This window comes from Rhea pennata, chromosome 1 (genome assembly GCF_028389875.1).
Source record: "Rhea pennata isolate bPtePen1 chromosome 1, bPtePen1.pri, whole genome shotgun sequence".
Taxonomy (NCBI): domain Eukaryota; kingdom Metazoa; phylum Chordata; class Aves; order Rheiformes; family Rheidae; genus Rhea; species Rhea pennata.
The window spans coordinates 214393699-214407799 of record NC_084663.1 but is presented as its reverse complement, the minus strand read 5'-3'; the positions used below and the strand labels follow the sequence as shown (position 1 = coordinate 214407799).

Sequence of the window (14101 nt, the reverse complement as noted above, 5' to 3'; positions counted from 1 at the left end):
TATTGAAAAAGAACATCTAAGCTTTGGATTTCATACTTAGATCCTAAGCATTGAGGTACAAGTTTATTTAAGCACTGGAGGAAACCTTGTCTTCCTTTGAGACTTGAATAGATAGTGCATTAATTTGTCACTGTATTAATAACTGTGGCTTTAATGGGTTGTAGGATAATGTGATTAGATCTTGTAGAAGTTGATAATTAGATCACAAGGCTACTTGTGCTATAAAAATGCATAGCTGGTATGCAGGGATATGTTTTCACTCCAGTTGCATTCTTGTTTTAATTGCTCTTGGTGATCCTCTTGTATTTGCTGTAGACTAATGCAAAGCACAGCTGAAGCAATCAGAACGGGCATTTGGTCAAGATTTGGGCAGAGAATTCTGCTCTCTTAGCTCCTTTCTCCATGTATTTTTCAAGTCCAGTACAATTAAGAAAAGAGACTTGGAGAAATTCAGAACCCATTTGTTGCATTAACTGAATTTGTTGTATGTAAATCTGCAGAATCTGTTCATCAGGAGCAGCTTTTACAAAGTTCCATTTTCTGGAGTCCTCCCTGAAGGAACTAGGCAGCCAACCGCTGAACTGGAGTTCCCAACTGACTACATCAGAAACTGGTCTGTCAGGCAGCCTGTGTAAGCGTCAGCCTTCCTGTTCCCGGTTTCCCTGGCAGGCCTCCTGGAAACCTGGCCTGGCAGGATGCTGGGCTGGGAAGCTGGTTAGGTTTCTGTCAGAAACAGATGTCGCCTTCTCAGTTCAGAGATCTGATTGCTGGTTTCTGTGCACATCTTTCACTGGAAAGCTTTAACAATCGCAGCTTTTACATGTGTAAGTGTTAGTTACTGATTTCAATGTGAGGGAGCTTTTCCACTTCCTAGGAGCAGGGAAGGGGTGAAAGCTGGAAGGCCTGAAGCAAAAGAAGAGGATGAAATTGAGTGACATGCAGTGGAAAGCCTCGTGCTCAGTACAAGTTCTTACAAGTCTGTACATGCTAGGAGATGATCAGCTGTACATTTCTCAAAGTGTCTGGTTCAATCTATGCTGTTTGACAAAAGTGCATTCACACAGCAAAGCAGCTTAAATCAGATTTGTGTGCTCTGTTTCACTCTAGTCTTCTTGCTGCTGATGTGACTGGGTCCGTGTTGCAAATGGCAACACGTCATTTACATGTCAACAAGACGGTTCACTTTCTGGTTTAAAGCCCTCCAAACAGGTCCATCTGTCTATTAAATCTCACTGTACAGGTCACTGGTAGCATCAAGAGATGTTTTTTGCAAGATCAAGAGCTGTGTAAGTAATTGTGTATGAGCATTGTGTCTCCTTGCTACATCCGGTGTTGGGAGAAGTTAAGGATGACATTAAGGATTATCCCACAATGATTAAGGTTTGTATGAACTGTTTTGCTTGATGTTCCCACCTCTGTTAAGGAAAATGGTGGGAATCTTGTCTGGAGCACTGCTCTGTTGGAACAATGCTCAGGGAAGGGTTTGAAAGGCAACGTGTCCGAAGGAGGCTTCACGCTGCACAATGCAGGTAGTGTGATTGAACGAGCAGCAGGTTAATCCCGGCAAAGGAAGGACGCAAGTCAGCAGGATCTGATCTTGCTGGATTCTCCAAGATCTGACTGCATGCCCACAGCCGTGGTGGAGGTTCTTGCAGTCCTGTTCTGTCATCTGTCTTCCCTCCACTGGACCCAGCTAGATAAGCTTTGGATTGTAGGGTCAGGAAGGCTAGTTCCTGCAGCGAACAGCTCAGTTTTGTTCCTGTTCTGCCATACTTTCTTTTTAACTGGGCCATTTACTCACCATTAAATGTCAGAGCAGGGGAGGGGAGCGAGTCCTCTTATCTGTGGAGCATTAAAGATGTTGAATACTTAAAAGCTTCAAGAGAAAAATGTAAAAATTGAGTATTTGAAAAGCAGAGCTGCTAATAGTGTCTCTTTCCCATGACATAAATGTCATGGAAATTAATATGGTTCTGTGTATTAAGTGTAGTTTTGATCTATAAATAGCAGATTAAGGAGGGTATGTTGGATTTAAAGATGAGGAATTTACCTAAGTTCCAAACCTTACAGGTGACTGCGACTGCCAGAGGTTCATTGAAAAAAGTTTTATTGCAAAATAACACAACTGTCATTGTGTGGTACAAGAACATACAATAAAAGCCATCAGACACTGCATCCACATGATGCAAATTATTCACAATATCCCACACTGTGTTCTTGCCGTGCCCTCCCCTTCTCCTCCCTGTTCTCCATGTGCTACAGCATGTGGGTTTCAGTGCGCTGATTCCTCGCGTAGTGTCTAGCATACACACTTGAGTTTTAGGCTTCCTGTGCATTTGGATACAACAGCCTTGTGGATTCCTCCCCTCTCCCCCAAAGTGCCTTGGAGAATGGACTGGGAAGAGACTAAGGACAGAACTCTCCTTCCTGCTGGTCTGTTACGTGAATTAGGGCACGTACCCCTTTCTGCAGTTGTGTAACCTTGCATACCTGCAGAAGACATGGTCAGGTCAAACGTTGGAGGCGTAAGTTGCTATAGTTTTGGCTCTACAAGGTTAGGCCTAATAAGAGACTTAACTGTTAATAAATAAGTGGAAATAGTCCAAAGTATGGTCTGAAACGATGCAGTACTGGGCTTGTATAGCAACCTGACAGCAAATGCATTGGCAGGGAACCATACTCAGAAAAACAGTGCAGTCACTGTCCTTGCTGGTTCCAAACAACTGGCATTTAGATTATGGTATGTGGATTTTTTCTCGTGTTAATAATCTCGTCATTACTTGCTTTGCAATGTCTCCGAGTGCATGACAAGGTTTGTTTTTCAGTGTGCCCTTATCCAGGTCAGCCAACGGGGAGCTAAAGTATTAAGGAAAAGAGAGGAGCTGCAAAAAAAGGGTCATTAGGAAGTCAGGCAATGGCAGCTCTAAAGCTTTGTATTTAAACAAAGTGAAAGCAAAAGCTGGTCCATGTTCCTCCGACATGCCAGCAGGAATCCCTTGGGCTTCTACAGGAGCTGATGGGTACCAGCCCTGGTAGTAATTGGGAGAACCTTCACAGTGTAAACTGAATCTCTTCCCAGCCATATGCAAAAGCACCAGGAGAAGTGAAGTTCCTCAGCTTGCTTGGTAAAAGATGTTTAACTACAGATGTTGACCCAAGAGCCCCTTCACGGTCCTAGAGAGGTGAAGCACAGCCACTCACAGTCATTTCCTCAGACTTGCAGGAGTGCTGAAGGGACCCTCAGGTGCATCTGTCACTCCCTAGGAGCCTATTTGCTCTTTGGCCTCCCTGCTGACACTCTTAACCCTCCGAGCCACTTTTTTATGGAGTGTTTGCTGCAGAGCAAAGCTGCACCTGTCTTTGCAATGCCCCTCTAGTTAAGGAGCTGATGGCTTTTGCTTGGGCTGAAGCATCTAAACAATCATCAGGAGCAGAGTTAGACCAGACAGAAGGGCATGACTCCATGCAATCTTAGTTCTCAGATTGAAGAAGAATGAGGCATACTCCTACCTTCTCTACAAACAACTTCAGCAAAGCAACCAGAGCAGCTCCGGTGCAGTACCCCATGGATACTGGGAGGTAGTAAAGGAGTAAAGGGAGAAAAGTAAGTGGCAGAGCTAGATGTGCAGAAGCATTGCAGATGGAAGGGTGGAGGGCTTGTGCCTTTGCAGGGCTGATGGCAGCTGCAAGGTTCTTAGCAGAAGGCTTAATTCTAGTGCAGGGAGGAACCAAGCATCAGCCTGATCAGCTGAAGATACCAATAGCTTGAGACAGTGCGTGCCAGCTCCCTTCCACTCCTGGTGACCCTCTTGTGCCAGACTCCCCTGTTCCTCTCTGGAGGTGGGTTTGTGCAATAGAGTATTTCGGGGTGAGGTAAAAAGTGTATGCTGGTTTCTCATCAAAATGCACCCTGGTCTGAATAGCACCCATAGTTCAAGAAGGATACAAAATAGTGTTTCCCCTTTTTCCAATCCCTCACACTAAAAACACAAACCAATCTCTGGAAAAAAATCCCAACTACAACTCATCACGCATCTTGTCCCCTTTGGGCCTCACGAGTCTGCCGATAAAGAGAATGGAGCTGGTTTTATTGTCCTTAATCATGAAGATGAAGGGGTGGTCAGCATAGAAGAGCTTGGGGTTCCTCATCTCCTCTCGGCCATAGATGTCAGCATCGTAGGGGTTCCCTTCTGTGTCCCATTCGAGTGCAGCAGCATGGAAGACATTGGACAGGTAAAGGTCTTTCTTGCCGGAGATCTTCGAAAGGTCAGCCTTGGTTTTGTCAATGGCTTCTGTCAGGCCCAGGTCAGCCAAGTGTTTCTAGAAGGAGAAAGACGTCAGCCACCCTCCCAGACATGACACTACAATCCTTTCCATCCATGGTCAGCATAACCACTGGGGAAGAGGCTGCATGGCATAGACAGCACCTTGTTGTCTTCCCTCCCCTGCCCCCCCAAGAACTGCAAGGCCTACTTGCTCTCTTCAAGGACCACCTTTACCTGAAGATCGTGGCTGACTTCCAGAATGACTTTAGGCAATGAGACGGCCACTGATCTCTTCTTCATCTTGCTAGACCAGGTCTTTAGTTGCTCCTTGTTCAGCAGTTTCTCAACCCTCTCCAGTGGCTCCACATGGTTTGGCATGATAAAGATCATGCTGGAGAGTCTGTGAGCAAGCGGCATCTCTACCACCTGAAGCCTCTCTGTCTCATCATCATAGTAGTTGTAGAGACCTTGGTAAGTCAGAAACAGAGGCAGCAAATGATGAGATGCAGGGCACAGGTAAAGCTTCCCACAATCCTGTCGTGAATTCACCCTGGGCCTTCTGACTGGCAAAGCAATGATGCCTCAATACCGCGTCAGGAACTGGCACCAGCAGAGTTGGCAACATCTCAAAACTACTGCTCTCGCTTGCGTAATGAGCTAGGATCTCTTCCTAGCAGCCAAGTGCTTCATAGTAAGCATGGATTTTCTCTTCTCATTGAGAGCTCAAAATCAATAGAATAAGCACACCCCACTTCGTTTTCCCTCACTCATTGCAGAGGACCCAAAGCATGGAATCAGTTAGTGGAAAACTGGGTAACAGAGCAGAAACGAGTGTAATCCCAAATGGTCTTGGCATGGAGCAGCAGGTTTGCAACTTACCTGTGCGATGCATCATGGGAACTCCCACAGTGTAGGAACGGGTCACCATGAAGCCACGGTTGTCCACCATCTTATGATGGAACTTCTCATCCCAGTGAGCTACAGAAGAGAGAAATTCAGCTCGTAAGAATGGGAATGGATGCTAATTTCACATAATTTTTAATACCCTGCTCTGAACAGAGCTGGCCTTAGTGGACCCAGGATTTGTTTACATTTCCATTTGGGATGTATGGACTCAAGCTAGGAGCTGGGTCACTCGTCTGAATAACTGCAGGTAGAACTTACGTTTGAAGAACATGGCGTTGACAATGAGGGCTCCATCAGTTTTCTCCACATCTTTAGTGACCTCTGGGAGCTTCCCATCCGTGGTCTGGGCTGCCCACTCATTGATGGATTTCAGGGCACTCCTCTTGTCCCGGAAGTTGATCTTGGAGTGCTCATAGTTGTAGTGCTTCTTGCTGTTCTTCACAAAGTCATCAGCAAAGTTGATGGAGGCTGGGCCATATAAGCGGTTCCCAATCTTCCACGTAACGTTGCGGGCTGTGCTGTTGCTGACCTCGTTCAGGAGCTCCGACAACCCACTGTGCACGTAGTCATCATTCAATTTGTCCACGCTGAGCACTGCCTTGGCTTGGGAAGCTGTTGTCGCCTTGCCCCCGAGGGACACAAGGCCAAGGGAAGAGGCCACGACCACCGGGGACAGCAGAATGTTCTCCATGTTCTTGTCTTTTGCCATGGCATGGTAGAGGTTGAAGGCCAGCGTTGCGCTGCGGTCAGCCAACGTTGTCGCCTTGTCGCTCAGCTTCCTGTCCTCTGAGGGCACAGCTGCAGCAAAGCTGCAGAGAGCGAGTGCCAGAATACTCCACATGGTTTTGGTAGCACCCAACACCTCTGGCGACCTGCTGGGCAAGAAATGTCCACCGTTAGCATGACCCAAACCCTTCCTGGAGCATTCATACATCCCAAGAGCTCTTCCAGTGAAACCCGCTCCAAGGCTCCAGTGACAGAGAGCCAAAGCAGATGCACCAACACTTCACTTGTGGTCACAGCACCCCAACTCTACATCAGGTTTTTCCCCTGGGCCAATGTATTAATGTGTCAAAAGTCCAGGCTGCGCTATGACATGCTGGGCCTGTGCATTTTCAATGAAAGCTTCCCTTTTAAACAGGTTTTGATGTATTGCTTTGCATTCACTTACATTAAAGGAGCTGGGGAGGGCCCAGGAAATAGGAGCAAGAGATTTTTCTATCTCCAGAGTAGCAGGTCAGACCTATGCCCTGGTAAGGAAAAGCTAAAAACAGGATGTTTCTGCTGTCCGAGGGCCACGTAATCCTGTGCTGCCTGTCAATGTCGAGGCTGCTGTGGTCAGGGTACAGAAGGGATCATTCCTCTCTGAGGACTCCAGCTCAGTATCTTGAGCGCTTAGCTTTCTAGGCACTAGATGGAGCACATGAGCTCCCACCAAGCTTGGTCAAAGGGGGTCCCCTGGGAAGATCTGGCTCTGATCAGCTCTGTCAGGAAGGCAGGGGGACAAAGCAGATGGTGAACCCCTCCTCTCCATCAGCAAAGCCCCTTCCCAACACCTACACGCACCAGATAGATGCATCTCATCACAACCTAAGTGTGCTCATCCCCAGTGAGGGCTCTCAAATGCTCTAGGGATTTTAAGTATATCTTCAGGCTAGTTCTGAAGCCCTCCTGAAAACTCTTCAGGGACCCTGTGAGTCTCAAGGGTAAACATCTACTCCCAAGTGAGTTGTTCAGACTCCTCCTCTACTGAGCGCACAGCAAAAAATATACCCAAAAGGCAGCTCAAACCTCCTGCCTCCAAGGCTATAACCTGCCCCTGAACCCTCCCTCCTGACTTCACACTGCTGCTGCTGCAAAGCTTCCTGATAGCAGATCGCTAGGATTTAAATTCCACCTCCGTGCCCCAAACAAGCCTCTTTTTTTTTTTGCAGCAGGCAACATCACGCCCAGGGCTACAGTGGAATTACATTCCTCGGCCACGTCCTCCCACCCTGCTCGGGGCCGGCCTCGCGGGCCGCTCGTTGCGTGCGCAGACTGGAACGGCAGCAACGGCGGCTTCAGAGTTAAAGCCAAGAGAGCAGGAAGCGAAGGGCCCCCTGGGATTACGCATGGAAGGAAACACGCATGCAGCAAAGCGAGGAGCCGGGCGGCTGCACCAGGGACCCGCTGCCAGAGTTGGGATTACGCAGCCTCAGAAAAAGAGGGAGTTTGTATCCTGTGATCCTTTGGAGAATATGCCTTCCGCTGAAGGGAAGAGCTGTCCTGGCTGCCCAGGAGAAAAGACCTGTGCAACGGGCTCAAAACTGTCCTTGACGCGCCTTAGCGTCGGGTTTGACAAGCATTTAAAAACTGAGAGTTTTTTTTTTCTTAATTTTTCCTTTTCCCTCTCTCCTTTTAGTTCTAAAGATACCTTGAAACTCTTTCATAGTGAGGTCAACGTTTGCCTTTTTCATTCTGAAAGAAAAACAGATACACGGAGTAGTTCTCTTGCGAGCAACACGCAGCCCGCAGCGCTTACATCCTCCAGCTACAAAAAAAGTTCATTACTCCGTAGACTGAAGAGTCTCGCCCGCGGCGGGACAGAGTGATTTTACCCATCTTTGGCCGGAGGAGGAGATTATTACCGAATTCGTAACCTAGGATGGCAACGGGGCCGGGCACGGCTCCGGGAGCGTGCGCTCGGTGACATCCTCGGTGCCAGCGTGGCAGCCCGCGGAGCCGCCCGGCCGGCAGCGGGCTGCGATCCCGGCCCTCGTCGAAGCCAGCTGCATGCGCGCAACCCTCCGAGCGGCTCCTCCTTTTTTCTTTCTTTCTTTCACCTCTTGGAAAAAGAAAACTGTCCAGGGTGCAAACACCGGGGGCAGCTTTAGCTGCGAGCACCTCTAGTAAGCTTGGAGGGCGGAGGGGGTGGTAAGGATATTTTAGGGTTTTTCTTCTAGCAGAAGAGGGGCAAAACGGATCCGGCTTGTGGGGCAGCCTCATCTTCCCCCTCTCCACGCCACTGCACCCCCCCCCCCCAAATATCCCCCCTTCACCCCGCCCGCCCATGGGGCTGCTGCAGCCGCCTCCCGGCGCTCGCCTTACCTGGCGCGGCACGGCACGGCACGGCGCGATGCGGAGGACGCTCGGCTGCCCTATAGCCCGCGCGGTGCCGCGGAGGGGGTATATAAGGGGCCGCGGAGAAACTTCTGGAAAGTTGGGAAGAAAAAAAAAAAAAAAAAACACGAAACCCTCCCCCAAAACGCCCGGGGAGGGAGAGAGAGGAAGGGGGAGGATCCGGCCAGTCTCTCCGGACATCCCACCAATAGCACGGAGCGCCCGGCCCCCGGTGACTGCAAGGCGGGGATGGTGCTGGTGGTGGTGCTGGTGGGGTCCCTCCTTCTCCAGGCACGGCTGGAGCTTCCCCCGCCGGCTGCTCTGAGCCGGCCCTCGCAGCAGGGACGGGCGAGCGGGATGGATCTGGGGCTCCTCTAAGCCAAACATTGCCCCCCCCCCGCTTATTTTATTTTATTTTTATTTTTTTTTTGCACCTCCTCGCAGACCGGCTGCAAGCAGAGCAAGCGCAGGCAAGGTTCGACATCTGCAGCCTGAGCCACACCTGGCCTTCTGAAATGTCCCCTGTTGGGTGACACCCCCAGGGAGCCGCGTTTGGCTCGGCAGTGACCTGGTGGCCAAGTTTTGGGCAGCTAGAAAGCCTCCATATGTCTGTATCTTGTAGCAATATATCTATCAACCATCCATCCATCCATCCACCCATCCATGCATCTCCCCACGGTGGCAATGTTTTAGGTACCACCCGGTGATTTACGCAGAGCCAGTGGTCACGCTGGCGGGGGCAGGCTGCATCGTTGTGCTGTTTAGCTGAGGTCTGTCCACATCTTCCTTTGCTTCCAATCTCCGTGTGACTTCCTTCCGCCTCCCCCGCCGTGAACGTTGGTTTTGGCTCCACGAATTTGTCGCTGCCCTCAGAAGACAGGGGTCTCGGCGCATATCGCTTGTTGCTAGGGTAGAAGATAGCATCCAGTTTTGCATATTCTGCCCTCAAAGCTGGGTTGTCATCTTGCAAGCACCTTGGACTAGGATCATCTCAGCTTTTCACTGCCCAGCTCCCCAGAATGCCAATTCTAGCATCAAAAAGTGACATCTTTCTGCTCTCATGGTGCCATGCGAGTAGGTCCTCAGCACCCCAGAGGGAGCTCTTTGAGCCACCCCAACCCATCAGCTGCTATAAACCAGCTTGCTGGAGCTACAATAGCAAAGCAAACCGTGCGTCTCGGCGATCATGTTGCTCGCAGCGTGGTTTCCAGCAACGTGACCTTGATAACAGCCGGAGCAGATAACGGCAGGTCTGTCCCAGCCAGCTAGGGGTTTGCTCCTGGCCGTGAGAAAGAGCATCTCCGTCATCCCTTCCCGGTACCCGGTGTTACGGCTGAATTCATCCACGCTGTGTAATTCGCACAAAAAAAGCTGTTACAGGGGCAAAGTGCCAAGGGGTCTCCATCAGCGGGCAACCTCGTGGGTGCCAAACATGAAGTCATTTCAGCAACCTGAAGGCTCCTGGCTTTTTTTCCCCTCCTCCTTTTTTTCTTTCTTTTCCAGGGTGACTGCGCAGAGGAGGAAGGGCCTGAACGAAGCGTTCCCTTGGCGTTTTGCACCCGAGCAGGTACTTTACGCTGCAGTCTTTAATGACGTTAACGTGCCTAAATGCTCCTGAAGGCATCATGACGGTGATGTTCAGAGCTCAGCCTCCTTCCTGGAGGGATTCACTAGGAGGTGCCTTGAGGCACCTGGAGCATCACGTTGTTGCATACCCTAGGGTATATCGGGAGCAGCTTCCTTGCCTTCAGTGGGGCTTTGCATCTGCATAAATGATCAGGATTTGCCCCCCAGTGGGTTTTTTATAGCAGTATTTGCTGGTCTTTAGCACTACTTTGCCATGGAGGAAAAAAAAAAAAAAGATTTACTGATTGCAGACAGCCAGTGCGCTCAGGCTTGGTGCTGTTCTCGCTGCCGGTCGTGGTGCAAGGCAGGCGCAACGTTGCTCGCCTGTGCCAGCGGCGTGTGCCACTGAGAAAGGAGAGAAGCTCCTTTAAACTCCCGGTGGCAGCTGGTGCGCTCTGCCGGGCTCTGAATCGCTCCACCTTCACCCCCCCGCCCCCCCGGGCAATAACTTCCCATGCACAATTTCTGTTCTTCCTCGTGAAATGAGAAGTAAAATCCTAAAACTTGTAATCTCGGCCTCTTCCGGTGCCTGCCAGCACCAAACTGCTTCTGCAAAAATGCAAAATAGCCTTCAAATGTCCTACGTGGATTTGCCCAGATAAGGGGAAACGGGGGTTGAATAAAAGCAGTTCTTTGGGTTTGAGGCAGCTCAGTGCAAAGATGTTGCAATTTTTTCCCTGATTTTTGATGTGTGTAGCCCGCTATTCCTGCAGGCACCATGGGCCCCCCCACTACTAATTTATCCCCCCAATTACCAGTGCATTTCTCTGAGCTAAGAAAAAAAAAAACACATCTGCAGTGCCTTAACGATCTCAAGGTGCAAATTCCACCTCCGACGGCTGCAAACAGCCCTGTCTCAATCAAGAGCGTGTTTTCGAGGGGGAAAGCGCTGGGAATCGGGCCGATCCGCATCGGGGGCTCTCGCCGTCGAGGCATTTCCAAGCGGGATTTGGCTTTGCCGGCTCGGCGCTCCCTTCCCCCCTCCTGCCCGAGTGCCACGTCGGAGATCCTGCAGCCGGCGGCGGGACGGGGAGAGGATCGGGAAGGGGGAGCGATGCTGGGAGTTGCCTCCTTCCGTCTCCTCCGCTCCTTTAATGAGAGGGCCCGGCTGCCAAGAGACACGGGCGCCGCTCCAGCACGGCTTTGAAACGCGCTTGCGCACAGGCCAGAACTTGCATTTCTTTTGTCGCGAGCTATTTCGAGCGCGGTTACGTTTCCCGGGGACAGAGAGTCTTTGCTTCAGAAAGGGGCAAATCTACCGAGCTGTGACATACTCTGATTAAAAAAAAAAGAAAAGGAAAAAGAAAAAGCCCCGAGAGCGTTCGATAGGGATCGGATCTTGCGTGCTCCGGCACACCGGACGGAGATTTCCTGCCGGGCTTGGGAGAGCTGCTGGGGGCGGGGGAAAAGTCCCCGTGGGTCTTGGGATCCCGCACCCAAGCCTGCCGGGAGCAACGCGCGCGCAGCCATAGGACATCAGGGCTGGTGCCGTCCTGGCTGCTTGGCCTGGCTTTTGACAAAGCGCCCGTACCGACTCGCTTCATTGCGTCTTAAAAAGCATTTTATTGCTACAAGTGTGGATGAAACCAAACACTGGAGTTGAACAGGCTCTTTGGACAGGACTTTTTAGTGTAAACTCCAGCAGCTTTGCATATTTACCCTTTCCTGTAGGCACCCAGGAGACCAACATCTTCTAAGCTGACCCAGGACAGCACTGCTGCTGGATTTCTCCTTTCCAGGATCAGACAGGATCTGTAGAAATGCCAGCAACGAAGGTGACTGCTAGAGAGGAGACACCGAGTCCCATCTTGCAGCTCTCACCTTTAATGGGATGGTGGGTTGAACCTATTCGCTGGGTCCCACAGCCCATCCAAGACCATGGACAACCCACCCAAGAGCATGGAGCTAGGTAGAAATCACTGGGAGATCATTTAGAAACAGATCACAGGCAATCCTTTTTCACACAGTTGTATCCGCGGGAGGCAGACAGGATCAGCTGGTTCAAAAATGCATTAGCCAAATTCACGGACAATGCTTCCATAAGGAGACACTCGTGGAAATACCTGGGGATGTATTCAAGTCTCCTTGAAGTCCTGCACTGAGCGGTGATTTTGCACATCCAGCTTTTAGCAGGGTTTCTGAGTCCAGCCCAGATTTTACGGATGGTTATTCCTGATCTGAATGGGGAGACTTGGGACCTCATCTCTCCGTGCAGAGAGGAGCTTTGCTTTAACAACTGTGGCCAGCTCTGGGGAGTGATGTCCTCCCCCCTTGGTGTGGGAAGGACAGGGTTAGCCAGGACAGTGATGGAAACCTGCTCTTACTGGATGCCTCTGGGGAATTCTGACAGTCAGTCAAGTTTGTGGGATACATAGAAAATTCCTGTTTTTGAAGGTTAAATTAACAGCACTGAGCAACGAGGCATGAATGAAGTCGGCTAACCTGCTTTTGCAAACAGAGATTTTGGCCTGTGATTTTTGCAAGGCTGCATGTTTTGAAGAGGCACAGCCTGTCCGAGACCTCCTCCCCCACATCCCCTTCTGGGAAATGCTGTTGTCTCTGGGGTTTCCCTGTGCTGGAGCTGAGGAAGGCAGGGATGCTCGAAGCCAGCATAGGTCTGAAGCCGCAAAGCCATCCTGATGCTGAAGGTCTCTTGGAGGGAGCGCTGATGTGCACAGCACCTGGCAGGATTGGGCCTACAAGGCATTTGCGGTGATGGGAACTGTAAAGATAATGGTGGGGGCAGCGAAGATGATATTGTTCCTCCTTGCAGCCCACGGCTGAAACATCTTTTATTTCCATGGCAGCTTCTCTGCAGTGACGTTATCCACCCGAGCCATGTTACCCCCCCTTGACCCCACAGTGACCATGGTCAAAGCCTGAAGCTCTCTGGCTTTGAAGGCAAAGAGAGCTTGGGTTGGGGGTCCAGAGCTACCCAGAGCTTGCCTGGCTTGCAGCCGTGCCCGGATCCCGGTGTAGCTGGAGCTGGAAGGGATCAGCTTTGGCTGAACAGACAGCACGCAAAGGGCATCACCAAAGCTGAAAGGCTTGGACATCCCGCGGGCCCGTGCCCCGGCCTGTCCAGTCTGTAGTGAGGACGAGCCAAATTCATCGCTGCTAGGCCTGCTGCCCCCGGGACTGGGCCGGGGGGACGTGGCTGTGCCGCAGCCAGGGGATGCTGAGCCCTGGCGCTCCGGGATGCGTTCAAGGTGGGCTTGCGGGCTCTGAAGGTGCAAGTCCAGGCCACGCACACACTCTTCAAAAGTGCTGGTTGGCTTCTGCTACTTCAGCAAATATGATGGACAAGGACAAGGAAGAAGGAAAAAACCACGATTGCCCCAGAGGAGGCCGAATTCTGTATCCGCCGTTGTTTTGGGTCTGCTGTGATGCACAGATGAGGCAGGATGAGCTAGCAAGGCCACAGCTACTGCTTTGCAACGGGACGTAGAGAGCCTGCCTTGATCCCAGTTCATAATCCCTGTTTAATACTCCAGAGAAAGGTTCAAAATCCACCGGGTCTCCTGCCAGCGCGTCGGGGCAGAGGGAAATTCCTCCGGTGCTTTCGGACGGAAAGCATGGCATCTGGGCGGCCTGGGCAGACGTCCAGCATGGGTAACTGCAGGTCGCCTGGCAAACCCCCGTGTCCTGCACCATCCCGGGTGCAGCGGGGAGCCGGGGGGTCCTTGCGGCCGGTCCCGGCTCAGGGGCAGGAGTTTGCTATTGCTGGGCAGGGGGGACCATCCGGGACCGCGCTCGTTCCGCGCTGGTAAACGAGCTCCGATTTGGGCTCATGGTAGATGAACGGGACCTGGGACTCCTGGGTTGCCTTTCTGCGCTGGCCGGACCTGCCACCACGGACCAGTCCACGTGCCTGAGCCCAGCAGGTCCCGTGAGCAGCAGGACCGGGGAGGTTGGGCTGCTCAGAGCTGTGCACGGCGTGGGAGCTGCTGGGTGGAATCTCTGACGTCTCGTAAAAGGCTGAGCTTGCAGCCGCTGCGACACTAGCAAGACCTTTCTTTTCTCTTCCTGGCTGCCCGTTTCCAAGAAACATACAGGCGCTGAGAAGGCTTGAGCTCCCTGCCTCTCCTTTAACTGCAGTTGAAGCGGTCTGAAGGTAGGGAGGAAGGGCAGACCCATGCATGTCCCGCCCCCCCCCCCCCCCCCCCATGTTTCAACCCTCTTCTAAGGAAATGAGATTTAAAAGG

General features: G+C 51.4%; 1 protein-coding gene across 2 annotated transcripts; it reads right to left on the bottom strand.

The window, feature by feature from the left end:
• Nucleotides 1-2090: 2090 nt before the first annotated feature.
• Nucleotides 2091-8365, bottom strand: SERPINH1 (serpin family H member 1). Of its 2 annotated transcripts, none has more exons than XM_062567459.1 (5): nt 8259-8365; nt 5430-6043; nt 5145-5243; nt 4500-4732; nt 2091-4320 (listed from the first exon to the last, which is right to left on the bottom strand). In XM_062567459.1, the coding sequence occupies exons 2-5, from the start codon at nt 6010-6012 to the stop codon at nt 4018-4020; spliced, it is 1218 nt and encodes a 405-aa protein (XP_062423443.1). In that variant the 5' UTR covers nt 6013-6043; nt 8259-8365; the 3' UTR covers nt 2091-4017. The 2 variants fall into 2 exon arrangements, with proteins under 2 accessions (XP_062423443.1, XP_062423444.1); XM_062567460.1 differs by having other exon boundaries at nt 5430-6046; nt 8259-8359.
• Nucleotides 8366-14101: the final 5736 nt, after the last annotated feature.

Coding starts and splice junctions, on each gene's coding strand:
- SERPINH1 (XM_062567459.1), bottom strand. CDS start 6,012: ATGTGGAGTATTCTGGCACTCGCTCTCTGCAGCTTTGCTGCAGCTGTG. Junction 5,244..5,429: donor CAACGCCATGTTCTTCAAAC/GTAAGTTCTACC, acceptor TCTCTTCTGTAG/CTCACTGGGATGAGAAGTTC. Junction 4,733..5,144: donor TCCCATGATGCATCGCACAG/GTAAGTTGCAAA, acceptor TGACTTACCAAG/GTCTCTACAACTACTATGAT.